We start from the raw sequence: 18894 nt of genomic DNA on the forward strand, positions 1-18894 counted from the left end.
GACTCGCCCCTCCCCCAGGTTCTGCCTCCTGGTGCCTTTCTGCCCCTTCTGAGCTGGTTGACTGGTCAGAGACTAACATGGAGACTAGAGGGGTCCTGACGGCTCTGTTGTCCTGTGACTTCAGCTGCATCCCCTGGAGTTGGTGTCCCTGCGCTGTAGACAGAGGGGCCCCTCCCTGAGCATCTGAAACAGCCCTGAGCAGCTCGCAGGGTCTATGGAGGTCCGTTCCGTCAGATATTTGTAAGATGTTCACTTTGACTGTTGTGTGATTACAGGAAATCAAAGTGTTGATTTCCCAGATACACGCATCCCTCGAAGACCACGTGGGAGGCTCTGCTAAGGAGTGTGTTACAGTTATATGGTGACAATCAGGGGGCCTCGCGGACTCTGGCGCCTACCTTGGGGGCCCAGGGTGCTCTCTGTGCTGAAGGAAGGACCGTGTGGTGTGCTGCCTCTCACTTCCCTCCTTTTAGGCGACAACTCCTTGTTTTTCAGGCACCCGGGACCCCCATTATTGCACGGCAGGTGACCCCAACAACCATAATCAAGCAGGTGTCTCAGGCCCAGACGACGGTACAGCCTAGTACCGCACTGCAGCGCTCGCCCGGGGTTCAGGTGAGCTGGGGGCTGGGTGGTGCCCACGATGCTGGGGTCAGGGGTCGGGCCTCACGAGTTTGGGTGCTGGATGCCAGGGTTCGGGATTTGGGGCAGGAGATGCTTTGGAATAAAGTGCCTTTTCTCTGCCCACCAGCGCAGGGGAGGCCAGACTTCTCTAAACTAGAGAGTTTAGCACCAGCCGCACTTCCAGAAGCCTCCCACTGTGCTGGAAGCGCAATTAAAAAAATGCCCCTACTGACACTTGACGGTGCGGTGTCCCTGAGGCAGGAACAGGCTGCAGCGTGCCTGTGTGCTGCACCGAGGAGGGCGTGTCCTCGCTGTGTGTGTGTTAGTGTGTAGCTCTCACAGTGCCCTCCCTGGTGGGTGCCGGCAGCGCGGCGTGGGGGCTTCTGGCCCTGATCCAGCTTGGCCTCCTCACTCGCCTTGGTCTTCCTGCTTGCCCTGACCTTGTCCTCATCTGTCTCTTGGTGCCCGCAGCCGTGACACTGCTTTCAGAGCAGCTGGAGGAGCAGTTGGTCCCAAGTAGACGAGCTCGGTAGTCTCTTCCCGCTACAGGAGCGGCTCGGCAGTGGTGCTTCCTGGGGTTGGGAGTCGTCTGACCAAGTTCAGCTTGGTTGGAGTGTCTTGAGCTTCAGTTGTAGAGAGAAGAGCCTTTTCTGAGAAGGTAGTGAAGTTCATTGTGAGCTTTTGCACCAGGTTTATCAGAACAGGTTCTGTCTGCCATCTCAGTATTAATCCAGGTGGAAGGTGTTTTTATGGGGCTAGTGGGAGCACGTGTGAGGGGAGCATTTTGATGGAAATGAAAACCTCCAAGAACTGGATGTGCCCTGGTTGTTTCTGATTGTCCAGAAGCAGCTCTGCTATGCCTACTGGTTGGTTCCTTCCCTTTTCTTTCTGAAGTTTTTTATTTGCTACTTTCTTGTTACAAAAGTAATAAGTGCTTAATGTTACAAGTGAAAGAAAACATCAATGATAAAGAAAGCCCACCATCTCTTCTGACTGACGTTTCTCCTGGGAAACCAGTGTTTACAGCCTGAGGTTGCAGATAGCTGTCTGCCCAGGGCCCCCCTGTCCCTTTGCCCCCCCATGAGCAGCGCTATCGGAGCACCTCCTGGAGCAGGCAGGCACCGGGACCTGCTTTGCTGAGAGCAGCCGCATGCGAGTCATGCTCAGGGTTATACTGCCCCCTGCCTTCCAAAGTCATACGAAAGTTTGAGAAATTGGAGAAGTCTAGACTTTTACATTGGAAGAGTGCTAATTTACGATAGAGAAGCAGTGGACATTTGCACGATTGCTCACATGGGATTAGAACTCGCGAGAGTTTGACGAGCCCAGTTGTTGTTTGGTGTCTAGTTGTTCGTTTGTTTAAATGTATTTGTTGAACAAAGTCACCCCTCCCTCTCAGCACCGACTACATGGGGCCCCTGCCTGGTCAAAAACCATTTCTGGATGTGACTCGCTTTGGGAGAGCAGAGAAGGGTGTTTTGGCAGCGGAGGGGAGCCCGGGACCCCAGTGAGTCCCAGTGCTGCCCTGGGACATACTGGCTCTCTTATCACCAGCCTCCCTGCACGAGCCAGGGGATGAGCTTTTCAGTTTCTCTGTTTTCATATTTTTTCCTTTTAACTTCTGAAATGTGATCTGGGTTGTTGTGAAAAGCTACTTGTCCTGGCCTCACTGGGACACTCTGGATTGGCTCCTGACGGCCAGGTTCCTTCTGGCCGCGGCTTTGCTTCTGTCAGTTTTTGCTGCAGGTGTGAAGGCCTGCTTCCTTGGTGCTCAGGATGGCAGCTCTCGGGGACACGGTCAGCCATGGGGCTGAAACGGTCCCTCAAGGTCGCGGGTCCTGTGGGGCCTGCCCCGTTGCAGGGAGTCTCACGAAGGCCATCTGTTTACCTCATGCTTTGGATTCTCGTAGCCTCAACTTGTTTTGGGTGGCACTGCTCAGACAACCTCACTTGGGACAGCGACAGCTGTTCAGACGGCGACACCTCAGCGGACGGTCCCAGGGGCCACCACCACCTCGACAGCTGCCACGGTGAGAGCCACCTCTCGGGAGCCACGGGGCTGTGTGTTGAGGTCATGCTGCCCCAGCGTGCACGTGGGGAGCCCTTGGAGTCTCCATGGCCCCGTACGTGACGGGGTCTGAGGGCAGTGGCCTCTGCAGGACCGCAGGAAGGGCCCAGCATCCTGTATCAGGCTTTCGGGCTGTGGGAATGTCTGTGTGATGAAGCCCAGACCAGCTGCATCCAGGGATGACGGGGCCTGCACAGCAGTTGTAGCCTGCCACAGCAGTGGCGGCGTCCTCCTCAAGTTTATTTCCAGCGATTTTCCTACATGCGGATGAATGTTTAAACCAGGGGGATTGTGCTCTGTTTGTGATTTAAAACTTTTTCATGCTTCTTTGCTGAGTGTTTTTCAGCATCTTTTTTAGTAGCTGTGTCATGATTCTGTTCCTTTTATTGTGCACTTAGGTATCGGTTTTTCTTTACGATAAGAAACATCACAGTGAATGTCTTGTAGATTGTCTTTTTGCATTTATCAGTTACATTTCTCAAAGAGTTGCTGGGCTGAGTGAGCTGTGAATTTGATCTGTGCCTTGGGAGCACATGTTTTGGCTTATACTCCCATCATCAGGCGATGAGAGTAACTGCATTTTCCCGAAAGACATTTTAGAGAAGAAATACACATTTCTTGTATGATACACAGCATCTTAGTTAGACCAAAGGCTATGATAACAGTCTGCTTTGTAAGAGTTTTTCACTTATACCTTCTTAATTTCTATCCAGGAAACTATGGAAAACGTGAAGAAATGTAAAAATTTTTTATCTACGTTAATAAAACTGGCTTCGTCTGGTAAACAGTCTACAGAGACGGCTGCTAACGTGAAAGAACTGGTACAGAATCTGCTGGTAAGAGTCCACACGCCGGCCCCTGCCTTAGAGCGCAGTACTTGGCTATGCCAGCCTGCACGCCGGCCCCTGCCTTAGAGCACAGTACTTGGCTACCGGGGGTGGCGGCTGCAGTCTACCGGGGTGGGGGCGGCGGCTGCAGTCTGGGCCCCTCTCCCCTTGCCCTGACGCTCTCACCCCTGGCTTCTCGGAGCCTCGCAGCTGGACAGCTCTCCCAGCATCTCCTTTTCCACATCAGTCGCTTGGCATGCTGGCCACACAGGACTGATGTGAATTCACCAAAGAGATGGTGGGTGTTTTAAGGGCTTTCCCTCTCATTCCTCCACGTCTTCCACGGAGGATTTTGAGTGACACGGAAGTGGAAGGGAGAGTGACGAGCCCTTGCGGGCCAGCTGAAGGCTTCATAGGCCCTGAGTTCTTACCTACCTGGCTTTCCGTCTACTGTGCCGTGTTGCTGCCACAGACCCTCTCCAGTCTCTAGGTATCAAGCCCCGATTCCTGGACATAACCTGGGAGCCTGGGGATCCTCGCAGCCCCCAGGCTTCTGGAAGCTGAGTCCAGTGTCACCTGCAGGGCTTGGTCGGTCGTCAGGTTCACTTCTGGCTGTTGCCTCTGTGTCGCTGTTAGCCTGGGGTCCCCTGCTTCCCGCTCTTTCCTTGCTCTCAGTTTCTTTGTCCAGGAAGCCTGGTGGTTTAGCACATGGGCTGATGGCCATTTCTGTCCTGCTGCTGCTGGGTTTGTCAGCGCTGACCCTCCGCTTGCAGCCTCTCTTCCATGCCACGGGCTGTAGCTGGAGGGGAGCTGCCCCTGTGCTGGACACGTGGGTTTGGGGCTGGAAAGGAGTGAAGTTGCGCTCTCACAGCAGAAATGATCACTTCAGACGCGCCTTAAATATTTTCAGGAAACTAAGAGATTGAAAAACAGTCTCACCTGAGAGGAACAAGAACTCCCAGGTTTTTATTTGTTTCAGTTACAGTTTACCTTTTAATGAACATTTGTAGTAAAATACACGCTGTTCTTTCTTCCCACGGCCCCTTGTCTGCAGCCCCTCCTGGGACTGGAAGCACAGGCTCATCTCACCATCTCTCTCACTTCCCAGAAGAGCCCAGCGCTATCCCCCTGTGCTGTGCCCTTCTCAGGGTTCTGGGACCCCCGTCCTGCCCTCTTTGCAGCCCTGACTGCTCCCTCCTTGACTTGGGCCCAGCAGCCCCGGGCTTGGAGGCTGGTGGGAGGTGACCCCACGTGAGAGGGTGCAGGTAGGCACCTTGTCTCATAGGACTCCTGGGTGTGGGCAGAGCCAGCTGGGTCAGTGCTCACGCCTCCAGGGCACCTGTGCTGCCCCGTCCCTGCCCACCTCTGGTCCTCCCGGGCTCATGCCCGCTTGCTGTGGCCCCTCTCATCTGGGCATGTGCTTCTCTCTGTGGCACCCCAGCTGCTCTGGGGTCTCAGTGTAGCTGTGGTTTCTCCAGGGAAGGGTGTCCCTGGCCTGCCTTACCTTCTGACTTGGTCTCAAGGGTACTTTTAGGCTTGTCTTTCTCCTGGCAGAATGCCTGATGTGCGGTGGTAGTAAGAAAGTTGAGGAGAGGTACAGTGAGCCCACAGCCTGGAGGGAGGAATAACTGTTTGTAAAACTCGAGACCTGGAGAAATACTGAATAAAGATACATGTGTGCAGACTTGTATTCACAGAGGAATTTTAATGTGAATTTTGTCTTTAAGGATGGAAAAATCGAAGCAGAAGATTTCACTAGTAGGTTATACCGAGAACTTAACTCTTCACCTCAACCTTACCTTGTGCCTTTCCTGAAGGTAATCCGAAGCCCGCTGCGAGCGCCCAGTGTTGGCTGGGGCGGGGCGGGCTCCTCTGGGGAGGGTGGACTTGCCGGTTGTCACCGGTGCATTTGCAGCTTTCAAGCCCCTGAGACAGACTGTTAAGTGTTCTCTTTGGAGGCTTTGCTGTAAGTTTCGAGACCCCCCACTGCTGGGACCACAGTGTCGTGTTGCACCTGAGGATCCAGAAGGGCCCTGTCCCCTTAGAGGGTGGCCCGTGTGCCCAAGGCTGAAGGGGCTGTACTGCTGGGAGGCAGGTGTCACTCAGACGCCTCTGCTGCCCTAATGCGCTTTAACCGCCTGTCAGAAATGCCGCTTCTGGTTGGTGTTTAAATGTTTCCAGCCAGTTCTCACTGAGGGTGACCCTGCCCAGCGGCAGTGACAGTGTGGGGTGCTGACACTTGGGTCCCTTGAAGCCCCACACCGACGCTGGGGCGTATTCTCAGGGTCATGTGTTTTTGGGTCAGAAGAAGGGGTAGTGCTGCCAGCCGACCCCATGTCTGTCTTTCCGCCCAGAGGAGCTTGCCCGCTTTGAGACAGCTGACCCCCGACTCCGCGGCCTTCATCCAGCAGAGCCAGCAGCAGCCACCGGCCTCACAGGCCACCACTGCACTCACCGCCGTGGTGCTCAGTGGCTCGGTCCAGCGCACGGCCGGGAAGACGGCGGCCACCGTGACCAGCGCCCTCCAGCCCCCTGTCATCAGCCTCACGCAGCCCACACAGGTGGGCGTCGGCAAGCAGGGGCAGCCCACACCGCTGGTATGAAGGCCGAGCCTTGCCCTGCTCCCCACCTGCCCACCTGCCTGTGGCCCAGAGAAACTGGCAGGGGGAGTTTGGGGTGTTAAGTCCTGAGTAGTGAACTGTCAGGTTGAGATGAGGGCCCTGCAGGTTCGTAGTTTATTTCTCAGTAAAGCAAAGTAAGCCTGTCGGCTTCTACCCTCAGGCACGTCCATTATCTGTACGACGGTTCAGAGTGTCCCTGGGTTAAGTGGACACAGCGTGTGTGTGGTGCATCTCAGCCGGGCGTTGTCTTCAATCAGGAGCCATGGCCCAAACACATGGAACCAACGCAAGTGCTGAGCGTTGGGCACGTCAGTTTTCATGGCTTAGGACCCAGCTCTGCAGCCGTGGTTCGGGGCCTTGAGCTTCCCAGGTGTGCAGCTGCTGATGGTGGATTGGCACTGATCCGGGTGGTGTGGTGTGGTTCCGATCCAGGTTCTGGTTGTGCAGCTGTGGAGAAGGCATCTCTGCTGGAAAGAGTGAGGTTTGAACCTGCTCCAGCAGGCAGGTGGAGTTCGCCAAGCATAGAAAGGCAGTTGCTGTTTTTTTTTCCCCCTCTAATTTCAAAGGGGTTTTGTTCCTAAGTTGCGTGTGTGTGCTCAGTCGTGTCCAACTCGTGACCCCATGGACTGTAGCCCTCCAGGCTGCTCTGTCGATGGGGATTTCTGGGCAAGAATACTGGAGTGGGTTGCCATTTACTTCTCTAGGGGATCTTCCTGACCTAGGGATTGAACCTGTGTCTCCTGGGCTGAAGACAGATTCTTTACTGCTGAGTCACCTGGGAAGGTCCTTTGTTCCTGCTGCTGTTTATCAGTTGCTCAGTGGTATCCAACTCTTTGCCACTCCATGCACTGCTGCATGCCAGGCTTCTCTGTCCTTCAGCATCTCCCAGAGCTTGCTCAAATTCATGTCCATCGAGTCAGTGATGCCATTCAACCATCTCGTCCTCTGTTGTCCCCTTCTTCTGCCTTCAGCCTTTCCCAGCATCAGGGTCTTTCCCACTGAGTCGTCTCTTCACATCAGGTAGCCATAGTATTGGAGCTTCAGCTTCAGCATCAGTCCTTCCAATGAATATTCAGGATTGATTTCCTTTAGGTTCGACTGATTTGATCTCCTTGCAGTCCAGGGAACTCTCAAGAGTCTTCTCCAATACCACAGTTCAAAAGCATCAATTCTTCGGCGCTCAGCCTTCTTTATGGTCCAACTCTCACATCCGTACATGACTCCTGGAAAAACTAGCTTTGACTATATGGACCTTTGTCGGCAAAGTGTGATGTCTTTGTTTTTTAATACATTGTCTAGGTTTGTCATAGCTTTTTTTCCCGAGGAGCAAGCACCTTTTCATTTCATGGCTGTCATCATTGTCTGCGGTGATTTTGGAGCCCAAGAAAAGAAAATATGGCACTTTCCCCCCATCTATTGGCCACGAAGTGATGGGACCAGATGCCATGATCTTAGATTTTTTGAATGTTCCTATAGACAGTTAAGAAATTTAATCAAACAAATGCAGGTCTTTGTGTTACTTTCGTAGGTTGTAGAGTATGTATTTTATGATAACGCCCAAGTGATACTCAGGTGGTCATCAGAGTCATGAGGGGAGTGCTGGTCTCTCACCTGCTCAAGTTGAAATCTGTGTTTATTTCTGCCTTCATTGGTGGTGACGAAGATGGGCTCCACAGAGATGGAGAAGTGTCTGCTGGCCACGGCTGGGGCCAGTGTGCCTTGAGCCAGTGTGCCAGTGTGAGGGCAGGGCTCCCTGCGCCCCTCCCCAAGGGTAGGGCTCTGCCTTGGTCCTGCTTCATTGCAGCAGAAGGACGAGACACAGAGTCAGGCCCTGCGATCGTCGCCTGCTGTCCCTGAAGCCTGTGGGGACAGGAAACCCTGAGGCTTTTCCCTGAGCTTGTGCCAGAACGTGGCCTGAACCTCCGGGGGCCATCGTGCATCTGTTCTTCTGGACGGCATGAATTTCCACAGGATTTATTGCAGAGATAACGTGGTCTAGGGCACCCCCCCAGCCCCCTCCTCGAGTGCCTGTAGCACAGGGCAAGCCCCCAGGTGACTGTTGTAAAACTCAGAAACTGGGTTTTGAGCATCTGGCCTGAGGCTGTGGTGGGTGTGAGGTGGCCCTGGCACCCATGCTGGCATCTGGGGAGAAGCCGCTTGTTCCTGCTGGTTCAGGAGCTCTCTGGACCCTGTCCCTGGGTGCTGACCTCAGGGCCCCATGTGCGGCTCTGCTCCAGGAGCTCGAGCTGGTGTGGAGGCACTAGACCTGGGGCACCATCCAGCCTGCCCGGTCCTTTGGGATGGCTGGGACCCTGCGCTGGGGACGGGTGCCAGCAGCCCCTTTCGGGGTGGGGGTGTGTGCTCACGCGCCCCACGGGCTCTCCCCAGGTGATCCAGCCGCCGCCCAAGCCTGGGGCACTGATCCGGCCGCCGCAGGTGACACTGACGCAGACGCCCATGGTCGCGCTCCGGCAGCCCCACAACCGCATCGTGCTCACCACGCCCCAGCAGATCCAGCTGAACCAGCTGCAGCCAGGTGAGTGCCTGACCCTGTCCGCGTGGTCCTCGTCACTGTGGGACTCATAGCTCAAGCTTGGCTGCTTCACTGTGCCCTTCAGTCCCCACCCTGGCAGCATGGTTTTTAGAGGACTGGATTCCTTACCAGTAGTCATTCTTACACCTCAGAAAGTTTGATGAAATGCAGGAAAATAAGCACTTGAGAGAGGCTGCCTGCACTTTTACTCTAGTTTAGAGTTAGTAACGTGGTGTTTCTTACTGTTTAGGAATCTTCCTCGTGGCGGGTTGTGGGTAACGGCCTCCCTCGGCCCACCCAGCCCTGGCACGAGTCTGTGCAGGGGGTACACCCTTGTCTCTTGCTCTGCAGTCCCTGTGGTGAAACCTGCTGTGTTACCTGGAACCAAAGCTCTTTCTACTGTCTCCGCACAAGCTGCTGCTGCACAGAAAAATAAACTCAAGGAGCCTGGGGGAGGCTCGTTTCGGTAAGGAGTGTGTACAAGAGGCGCCAGAGGGAAGGCCACGTGGGTGCCGGCCTGTGCCTAGGAGCGAGCGCTCCTTGGCACCTTTTGACGCTGCATCCCCTCCACGCTCAGCTCTGATCTCCATTTGTGTGTTTTCCCACTAAGCAACTCGGGGAGGTTTGCTGCAGACACAGGGTGGGAAGGCAAGCCAGCTGACTCTGTGCAAGCTGGCAGGAGGTTTGTTTCTGAGATATGATGGCTCAGCCTTCTGAGTGCATCATGGTCCTCATAGAGGACGCGTCCCATGTCCTTCCATCAGTTTCAGAGCCTTTAGAGGTTCTGTGCTCTGGTCTCTTGACGGGCAGCTGGTCTGAGTGTTGCCCTAGGAATGGCTGCGGTATCTCCTCTGGTTTCAGTCCAGAGGTAGTGAAGTGTGCACATGTTGGGGGCCCGTTGGTCCTTCCCTTCACAGATGCTCCGGCCCCAAAACGGTTTAGGGAGCAGGCCTGGTGTTGGCAGCACTGGGAGCCTTCGGGGCCCACATCAGAGCTGGGCTCCAGGCAGGGCAAGGAGGTAGGGGCCGGGCAGGGTGGGAAGGATGCTCACGAGGGTGAGGGAGGTTGTGGAGGTGGGAGACACGTCCACCGGCGGGTCAGAGAGGAAAGAAACGAGGGCTCCCAGAAGCCACGATTCCTTCTGCAGGTGAGGGAGCCAGATATGCAGAGCAAGTCAACCAGATGGGCCTGGTGGGGTTGAGTCCTAGCTGAACACTCAGGTGACAGCTCTGGGAAAGCCATGACTGGGGCTGCCTGCCTACCCTGGGGGCCTGGGACCAGTGACACACAATGGCAGCAGCATGCCCAGTGCCCAGGTCTTGTTGTCTAGAACCAATTCTTCCACAGTGACCAGATGCTTTGCGAGGCTGCAGGTTCCAGGCGAGGGTCAGGAGGATGCAGGATAAGTTAGTGCCTTTCCAGTGGTTAGAAAGCCCTGCTTGAGGGTCAGAGTTCGCAGAGTTTTACCCCTCATTGAGTTAGAGTCGCCGCCTCTTGTTTCCTGAAGGGATGATGATGACATCAATGATGTAGCGTCCATGGCTGGAGTGAACCTGTCAGAAGAAAGCGCGAGGATATTGGCCACAAACTCTGAGTTGGTGGGCACCCTGACAAGGTCCTGCAAAGACGAGACCTTCCTACTTCCAGCACCTCTGCAGAGAAGGATATTAGAAATAGGTACAGCCCTGGGATGTTGGGCCCTCCATGTGGGCTTGGCGTGGACCACAGCTGCATGCTCAGTGTGGAACTGTCCTGGGCTGGGGGACACACCTTGTTCCTGGTCACCTGTTTTGCCAGGACTGTGCTTTCCATGGGGTTGACAGTGGTGGTCTCAGGGAAGCAGGTGTAGACCCCCTCCCCTGCGGGCCTGCCTGGGGTGCCCTCGGGTCGCACAAAACCATAACCAGTGAATAAGAGGAAGACAGTGAAGGGAAGAACAGAGCTCCAGTGATGGTAAAGTGCTGCCTGTCCCCAGGGAAGAAACACGGCATCACGGAGTTGCACCCAGACGTGGTGAGTTATGTGTCACATGCCACGCAGCAGAGGCTGCAGAACTTGGTGGAGAAGATATCGGAGACGGCCCAGCAGAAGAACTTCTCTTACAAGGTAACTGCCATTTCCCTGGGGGACACTCCCTGTCGTCCCTCCCTGGGGGAGGGTGCAGAGGTAGGCAGCCACGTGTCTAGCCTGTTTGGAGTTTTCCCAGAACTGGATTTGGGGAAGAGGCTATTGCTTTCAGCCCCATGGCGCCCTTGGGTGCCGTCCACCTGGCTGGGGAGCAGGATCCCGAGGGGACCTGGCCTCTGGGTTAAGAGCTGATCTGCTGGTCTAGGCAGGGGCCTCTTCAGCTCTGCAGTGGGTGGAGTCTTCCTACCCATTCTCCCCACTCCCCTGGAGTCCTTGCACCTGAGGCCCCAGCTGTCCCTGCAGACCCGAGGGGGTCCTGCCCTCCTGTGACTTGGAGCAGCACTCCGTTTTGTTCTGTGGAGGGCCTCTTTCAGGGCACCATGGAGCAGCCAGGTGCTTGCCGAGCCCTACCAGGCACTGCCTTCAGAGCAGCATTTGGAATAAAAGCATGTAGCCGTTTGCTTTAAAAAAAAGTTTTTTTATGTTGCTATAAAACTTTTAGCTGTCACTTAAAAAAAATCAAATGATGTTCAGTCCTGGATTTTGGCACCAAAAAAAAAAAAAAATCAAGTGATGCTAAAGTGTATAAAATGGAAACTTCCCCGTGAGCCCCAAGGAGACTCACCTGCGACGGCATGTGAGCGTCCAGAGCACTTATCAGATGTGGAGCTGGGAGGTGGAGGGGGGACGTTGGAGTCTGCGCACTAGCCTGGGGATTGGGCTGAGGGAGGCCGGAAGCGGTACGCCGACTGTCTGGCTGGGCTCCCAAGTTTATCACAAACAGTGTTTTCACTTTTTTGTAGGATGATGACAGATACGAACAGGCAAGTGATGTCCGGGCTCAGCTCAAATTTTTTGAACAGCTTGATCAAATTGAAAAACAGAGAAAAGACGAACAGGAAAGAGAGATCTTAATGCGGGCAGCAAAGGCAAGTGCTTGTGGGTCACTCAGCTTTCCCATCTGCATCTGAGTGCTCACACACACGCTCGGGGTGTCCGGGAGCCGGAGCGCTCACATACACGCTCGGGGTGTCCGGGAGCCGGAGTGCTCACACACACATTCGGGGTGTCCGGGAGCTGGAGCGCTCACACACACGTTTGGGGTGTCCAGTAGCCTGAGCGCTCACACACACACTCTGGGTGTCTGGGAGTCGGAGTGCTCACACACACGTTCAGGGTGTCCAGTAGCCCAAGCGCTCACACACACGCTCGGGGTGTCTGGGAGCCAGAGTGCTCACACACACATTCGGGGTGTCCAGGAGCTGCAGCGCTCACACACACGTTTGGGGTGTCCAGGAGCCCAAGCACTCATACACATACTTGGGGTGTCCAGGAGCCCGAGCAGTATTTGGGGGTGACCTCATGACACGGTGCATGGGGCGGGGAGCATTCGAACAGCAGCGGTTACTCACTGTGGGCAGGTCCCTAGCTGAGCGGAGCCCTGTGGGCTGCCTGCACGCACATCCTTGTGTCATATCACATCAGATTCTGCAGTTGGCAGACCTGCCACAGGCCACACCATGGTTCTTCTGTCCAAGTGGTATTGATTTTCTCAAAAATGTTTGTTTTTTGTGATGATAAATTTTCATCTTTTGGCTAGAAGCATTTAAAAAATTTGATGTTTTCTGTTGTAAGACTTAGATTTTGTTATGTCACAAATAAGGTAACGTGTTTGTCGGATGAGAAATGTTTAGGTCATAACTTATTTTTCTTTTTTACCTGTTTGAAAAAATAGTCTCGATCCAGACAAGAAGATCCAGAACAGTTAAGGTTGAAACAGAAGGCAAAGGAGGTAAGCTTTTCTAGTCCAAGAACCTGCACGGCACACTGGAAAGTATGTGTGTTCAGCCTGAGCGCTGATGGGTGAGAGAGGCTGAGGAAGTGATGGTGTGCCTGCAGTGGCTTCCACGTAGCGGCCAACACCTCTCCAGGTGTTTGCCTGTGCAAACCGTTTGTGTCCTGCTTTTACATTTCATGGTAATTTCTCATTTGGGGCATCTGATCTCCGTACTCTCAAAATTTGCTCATGTTTTCTGAGCTTTAAAAAAATGTTTTTATTATTGCTTTACTACTTTTATGATTGTAAACTATACTTCCTGTTTAAAAAAAAAGTCAAACTAAAAGTTTAGAAAAATTTGGAAAACCCTTTGGTGTCTGTGTATTACTTTTGTAGTAAGAAAAAAAAGATGCATGAAATGACAGTCTCTGTTTGCTTTTCAAAACAAAGATGCAGCAACAAGAACTGGCACAGATGAGGCAGCGAGATGCCAACCTCACAGCACTAGCCGCCATCGGGCCCCGGAAAAAGAGGAAAGTGGACTCCCCGGGACCGGGATCGGGACCAGAGGTACCGCTCGGATGCAGGGACAGGGGATGGAGGGCCTCGGGCGTCGGCCTCCCGCTCACCCTCCAGGGAGTCGGGCTTTCGCACCATTTACATGTTGTCTCACCGCCCTCAGAATACGTTTTGCATTCGATGCTTTATATCAAATCAACCTATTTGTGGATGTCACTTGAGCCATCCCTTTGCAGGAGGAGGTTTGATCTCTGTAGCTTATACAGTGAGGTTTAGGCTGACTTGGGAGGCCATGCGGGGCATTCAGTCAGCAGAGTGACCTTCCTTGAGGTGACTGTCCTCATTGAGTGTGGACATGAGGTGAGCCCAGATCCCAGCACAAGGAAGCTGTGGCCTGGTTCTGCTTGTCCACATTTTGTTAGTTCCCTGTTGTGCTTGCTGTTGTATCTTTATATATAATTACAAATCCTCCTTTAAAGTATCGTGATTTTTTTTCTTTAAACTGCCAGTTGTGAATCTCAGGGAGAAAGAGAACATTGTCTTTTATATTTCCTTGCTGATTTGCCATTTCTGATGTTTTGTGCCCCTCCCTGAGCTCCGGGTCTCCATCGGCAGGATTGCTCTTGGGCTCGAAGGACAGCATTTAGGGTTGCTGGTAGTGCAGTCTACGTGGTGATGGGGTCTTTTCAGCTTGTGTTTACTCGAAAGTGGTTGAATTTCCTCCTCAAAATTTTGAATGAAATTTTCCCTGAGTAGTCCCAGTTTTTTTCTTTCAGCTCTGTTTTTTCTAAAGTTAATTTCTGTCACCTTCTTGAATAGGCCAAGCAAATCCAGATACGTATAACTAAATTTAATAGAATGACAGACGAACAGGGAAAGCGATTCTAAGAATTTTAGCTACTTTACATTTCCCTATCTCCTGAGGCCTAGTTTAGTGCTGGTCTCTCTCTCTTTTCTGAGGGAGCTCCTATTCTCATTTAGTCGTGTTGTCTTGCTCCAGCTCACGAAGAAGATGGGAGGTGTTCCAGTGTGCTCTGCAGAATTACAGAGCTCCTGTTCTTTCTTAGAGCTGAACACAGCCGTGAACGTGTGACCGTCTGCACCCTGAAGGAAGTTGTTGCGTAGTATTCAGGGCTCCACTGTGATGTCGATCCTTGTTTCCTGTTAGTCATGAGTTTCAGGATGACTGTCTTGCTTCTTAGGAGTTTGTCGTCTTTGTTTGTTTAGACTTGGTTCTCTTGACCTCTGCTGGGGCTTCTCTGAGCTTCTTCGGTTGGTAGGTCACGGTTTCTCCTCAAATTTGCAGCACTTTTGCCTTTACTTCCTCAAACCTTTCTCTGTTTCAGTCTTTTCCTGTGGGGTTTCCCAGGTATACCTCTGTTAGTTCTCTTGACATTGCCCTGTGGGTCTCTTGAGTCTGTACCTGTTTTTCTGTAATCACTTTCTTTGTTCGAGACTGGATAATCTCTACTGATCTATCTTCAGATTATCTATCATCTTGCCTGTCCAGTGAAGTTTTCCTTTGTTGACATATTTGCAGCTTTGGGATTTCTGCCTAGGTCTTTTTTTTTTTTTTTTTAATCATTGCTAATTCTTTGCTGATATTTCCCTGTCTGCTCCTTATTGAAGCCAGATTTTCCCGTCATTCTTGGAACCTTTTTGTAAAAGCTGCTCTGATGGTTTGTCAAATCCAACATCTGGGTCATCTTGACTCAATCTCTGTTGACTGCTCTTCCCTGCAAGTGTGGTAACAGCTTCCTGTCTCTCTGCATGTCTAGTCATTGTCACTTATATGCTGGACGTTGTGAACGATATATCATCATCCTCTGAAGAGTGTCAATGCTTGTTTAAGTTCAGCAACCGGCTGCTCATCTTGAACATGTGTGTTTGTGTCTTGCTTTGGCGTTCAGTAGGGTCTGTGGGAATCCCACCCAGCGGGGCTCAGTCGGCACATTTGCCTTCCCTGTGAGGTCAGGGTGGGTCTTGCATGGGGTATGATCCTTACTCCTAGGAAAGGCCTTGGGCTTTTGGCTGGACATCGGGAATGAGGACGTAGGGTGGGCTGTACTCGGGCAAGGACGGTCACTCGCGTGTGTTTTGGTTACGTCACATGGCTGTTTCATGGTAGTCTTAGTTCCATAAGTAACTTGATGGTTAATACTGACTAGTCTGTGGGGATATCTGTTTAGTCATTTGACTTTCCAAATCTTATTCTCTGTTGGATTCTTTTGGGATGTTTCCTGGGGGCTGAGTTCCCCAGATTTGTGCACATTGACGACAGTTTTGATAGCTATAAAATCCTTGGCTCACATGTTCTTTGCTTGAGACTCTTCCTTGAGTAAGTAGTTACATTAGATATTTTCTCCTGGTGTAAAAGGTTTGCTGTCTGTCTGATGACTGTCTGATTTTATTTCTCTTGTGTTTCATATGTTCTTTCTGCCCGAAGTTGCCCACAGAATTCTTTTCCCTTAAAGCCAAGCATTTTACCTGGAATCGGCTGTTTTTAGGTTGTTGTTCTTGGGGAGAGGTTGTGTTCGTTCAACATGCAGTTTGAATGTTTTTGTATTCAGGAACATTTTCTTGAATGTTTTTTTTGTTTTTGTTTTCGTCTTCAGATATTCCTGTTATTCATATGTTGTATCTTTCGTATCTACTGTCAGTATTTGCCTGTTCTCTTATATCCTTTTCATCTCTCTTTTAAAAAGTTTGGTGCTTTTTATCATCCTCACTGTCTTCTTTCTTCCTTACTTGTTTTATTTGCTCCTGTGCTCTTTTTTAGTGTAGTCTTCATTTCTCAACTGAAATTCTCTTTTGTTTCTAGTTTTTCCTTGACTTTGTTCAGCTCATTTTCCAAGTTTTGCTAATCCTGATTTATGTTGTTCTTCACGCATTTTATCATTTTCTCAGTGTCTCTGTTTGGAAATAGACATGATAGTTTTGATCTCTTCTTGATTGTGTCTCTGGTGTTTTCCATTATCTCTCTGGGTGGTGTTCTGCTCCTTATTCTCATTTTTCCTTAGGGCAGCTTGTCTGGGGTTCAGCCTTTTCGTGGTTCACTTTTGTGTGAACCGTGTGGTCTTAAACCTTCAGGAGGAGGCAGTTTGAAGATGTGCTGGCTTCACTGAGCTCCTCTTCCATAGTTTCCACATGGTGACCCGTGTGCTGTCTGTGATTCTTGGCTCTGCCCCTCTCGACTCTTAGCTGGACCTTTTTGTCTCCTCTGTCCTGTCCTGCTCAGCTTCAGAGGAGTACGCTCCTCTCGTGTGGGCCCCTGGCTGGTCACAGGCAGAGCTCCTGGTGGCAAGGCCACAGTCAGAGTACCAGCCCGGTCTAGTGGCCGCTCTCAGGTGAACCTGCCCTTCTTCTTGGTGAAGACCCCGAGGGTTTGAGACCTCAAAGGTGCCCAGCAGCTTTCCGCGCATAGTTTTGAGGTAGTCTCCAGGCTTGTGGCTGCTTGCAGCTCGTCTCCATTGGTTTTGTTCTATGTGTTGCCTGCTGGCGTTTGGTTTTGCTTCCTAGCTGCTCTGGGTTTTCTTTGGCCTTTGGGAAGATTAAGAACCTCTGATGCCGCTGGCACCGTCTTTCCAGAAAATATTAACGTTTTTCAACATGTTTTCTTTTAATTTATAATAGTTTCAAATCTTTAGAAAAGTTTAAAGAGCAGTGTGAGAATCTCCATATCCAGATCCTCGGTTCTGAACACTTAGCACCTCTATTTCAGCACCTCTTCTCTACACACGCAGTGTGCCTATGCACTTGTGTGTTATACATGATGTGTACAAAATCTTTTCCCGACGGATATCCATCACCCCTAAAATGCTGATGATGCTGGACATGCTCTTAGGTTACCGCTGCACCCGCCTCCCCCCCGCAATCAGGACATCACACCCCGATGGCCCAGGCTCCCAGACCTGCTTGCACTTCACCACCTGTCCAGGGCGTGTGCAGTGTCCAGCTGGCACGTGCTGTGAGCCTGTGCCTGATGCCTGCATTCCTGACAGTGTTAGAGAGGACAGGCTTCTTGTTCTGTTGGGCGATCCTCAATGTCATTAGGCCGACAGTATGGACTTCTTGCTGCTAGTGACCTTAGCCTTGATTACCTGACTGAGCGCTTGGTTAAGAAAGCAGCCTTCCCCACTGCGTAGTTGTCTAGTCCCTTGGTGTTTATTAGTGTTGTGTGAGGAGGGGTCCAGGGTCATGCACTGCTCTGTCCCTGTCACCCCTCCCCTGGCCTCAGCACCCACGCATGGCTCCCACTGCGTCAGGACCTCCAGGGTAGGGGCCAGGCTGTGGCGCTGTGTCCATCATGCCCCCACATTTACTGGTTGCCTTCTGCTGTGAAGAAGAGCCTCCCTCCCACCCTCCTCCATCCATCCATCCACTCATCACCGTGTGTGGACACATGGATCCTGCTGTGTTCAGGGGGTGTAATCAATGCTCTCGTTGTTTCTAGATTGATCAGTGGAAGCTTCTTCGAGCTGGTTCTATATCCTTTTGAAACGTTTCCCTCAACCTGTAAGCATGAGAGGTGTCCGGGTGCCTCCCCTGCCCTCCCCCACGTGGCACCTGGGAGCTTCCCTGCAGTGGAGGGTGATATTTGGAGACCAGTGTCTGAGCACTGTGCGTGCTGGTCGCCACGGGGTCCCTGCCCCAGGCCCCGGAGGCCCCAGCACTCAGTCTGGAACGTGTGTTTGTGCACAGTTGTGTGCGTGTGTGCGCCTCTCTGTATCTAGAATGACCCTACACATTCCAGTGGGTCCTGAAATTCTAGTCTAGGACCTCAGGGCTTCTTCCAGTCTCCTCCCCTTCCTTCCTTAGGAGTCCCTTCACAGGCAGTGAGACATCAAGTTCCCATTCGTCTCAGAATATTTGGTTCTTTTTTGTTTTTGCTCAGTGTAACCAATCCCACAACCACTCTGGCCGCTGGGGTCCCTGTGCTGGGAGGTGAGGGCCTAGGGGAAGGGCATGTTGATCAAGTTCTGTCTTAGGCATTGAAATATCTACAAAGTAGAGACTAGCGGGGAGGGTGTGGGTGTGGGGAGGAGAGTGGAGTTGGGGGGGATAGAGCACCTCAAGGAGACAGTGGAGACACGTCACTGAAAGCCCAGGGGGCGTGGTTTCATGTATTGTGGGTGTGCCTGATTTTGGACTTTTGGAAAAGTGAGTTTTGTGTGTGATAACGAACACAAAATCTGGAACTTAAAAAAGTCTTTCAGGTGCTTTTCTTCATCAGAGATAAAGCTTAATTTTTTTTTTTTTAGTTTAGGACTATATCCTTAAGGGTATGTCTTAAGAACTTTTATTATGAGCCAATTTTAGACTTGCAGAAAAGTTACATAAAGAGTAGAGTTTCTGTGTACCCCTTACTCAACTTCCTGATGTGAAGTGGTGCTGTGATAACTGTGAACTCAAGACATTACTGGATTTTGTCTTTCAGAATTAATTTAAAATAAGTAAACTTCATACTTTAGAGCAGTTTTCGGTTCACAGTCAAATTGCACGTACAGTACAGTTTCCCCTGAGCCTCTGCCCTCCGCCCGCAGGCACAGCCTCCCCCATCATCCACACCCCCGCCAGATGGTGCATTTGTTGCAGCTGACCAACCTGCATTGGCACCCATCACCGCTCAGAGCCCACAGTTCATATCAGGGCTCACTCTTGTGTTGTACATTCTGTGCTTTTGGACAAATGTGTATAATAATGCATCCACCTGCATAGCGTCACACACAGGGCATTTTCACTGCCCTAAAAATCCTTTGCGCTCTGGCTGTTCATCCCTCCCTCCCCCCACTCCCTGG

At 51.9% G+C, this 18894-nt stretch overlaps 1 protein-coding gene across 3 annotated transcripts in view; it reads left to right on the forward strand.

Moving 5' to 3' along the window:
* TAF4 (TATA-box binding protein associated factor 4) overlaps nucleotides 1–18894 on the forward strand; it is a 65337-nt gene that overhangs the window by 37546 nt on the left and 8897 nt on the right. For 2 of the 3 annotated variants that reach the window (XM_019972087.2, XM_070801342.1), the window contains 12 exons: nucleotides 496–615; nucleotides 2535–2654; nucleotides 3406–3528; nucleotides 5247–5336; nucleotides 5874–6116; nucleotides 8529–8676; nucleotides 9025–9139; nucleotides 10181–10350; nucleotides 10649–10779; nucleotides 11604–11729; nucleotides 12536–12592; nucleotides 13028–13147. In XM_019972087.2, coding sequence (XP_019827646.2) covers nucleotides 496–615; nucleotides 2535–2654; nucleotides 3406–3528; nucleotides 5247–5336; nucleotides 5874–6116; nucleotides 8529–8676; nucleotides 9025–9139; nucleotides 10181–10350; nucleotides 10649–10779; nucleotides 11604–11729; nucleotides 12536–12592; nucleotides 13028–13147 — 1563 coding nt within the window. The remainder of the gene's footprint in view (nucleotides 1–495; nucleotides 616–2534; nucleotides 2655–3405; nucleotides 3529–5246; nucleotides 5337–5873; nucleotides 6117–8528; nucleotides 8677–9024; nucleotides 9140–10180; nucleotides 10351–10648; nucleotides 10780–11603; nucleotides 11730–12535; nucleotides 12593–13027; nucleotides 13148–18894) is intronic. The other variant, XM_070801343.1, reaches the window with a different exon arrangement.

Source organism: Bos indicus, chromosome 13 (genome assembly GCF_029378745.1).
Source record: "Bos indicus isolate NIAB-ARS_2022 breed Sahiwal x Tharparkar chromosome 13, NIAB-ARS_B.indTharparkar_mat_pri_1.0, whole genome shotgun sequence".
Lineage (NCBI taxonomy): Eukaryota > Metazoa > Chordata > Mammalia > Artiodactyla > Bovidae > Bos > Bos indicus.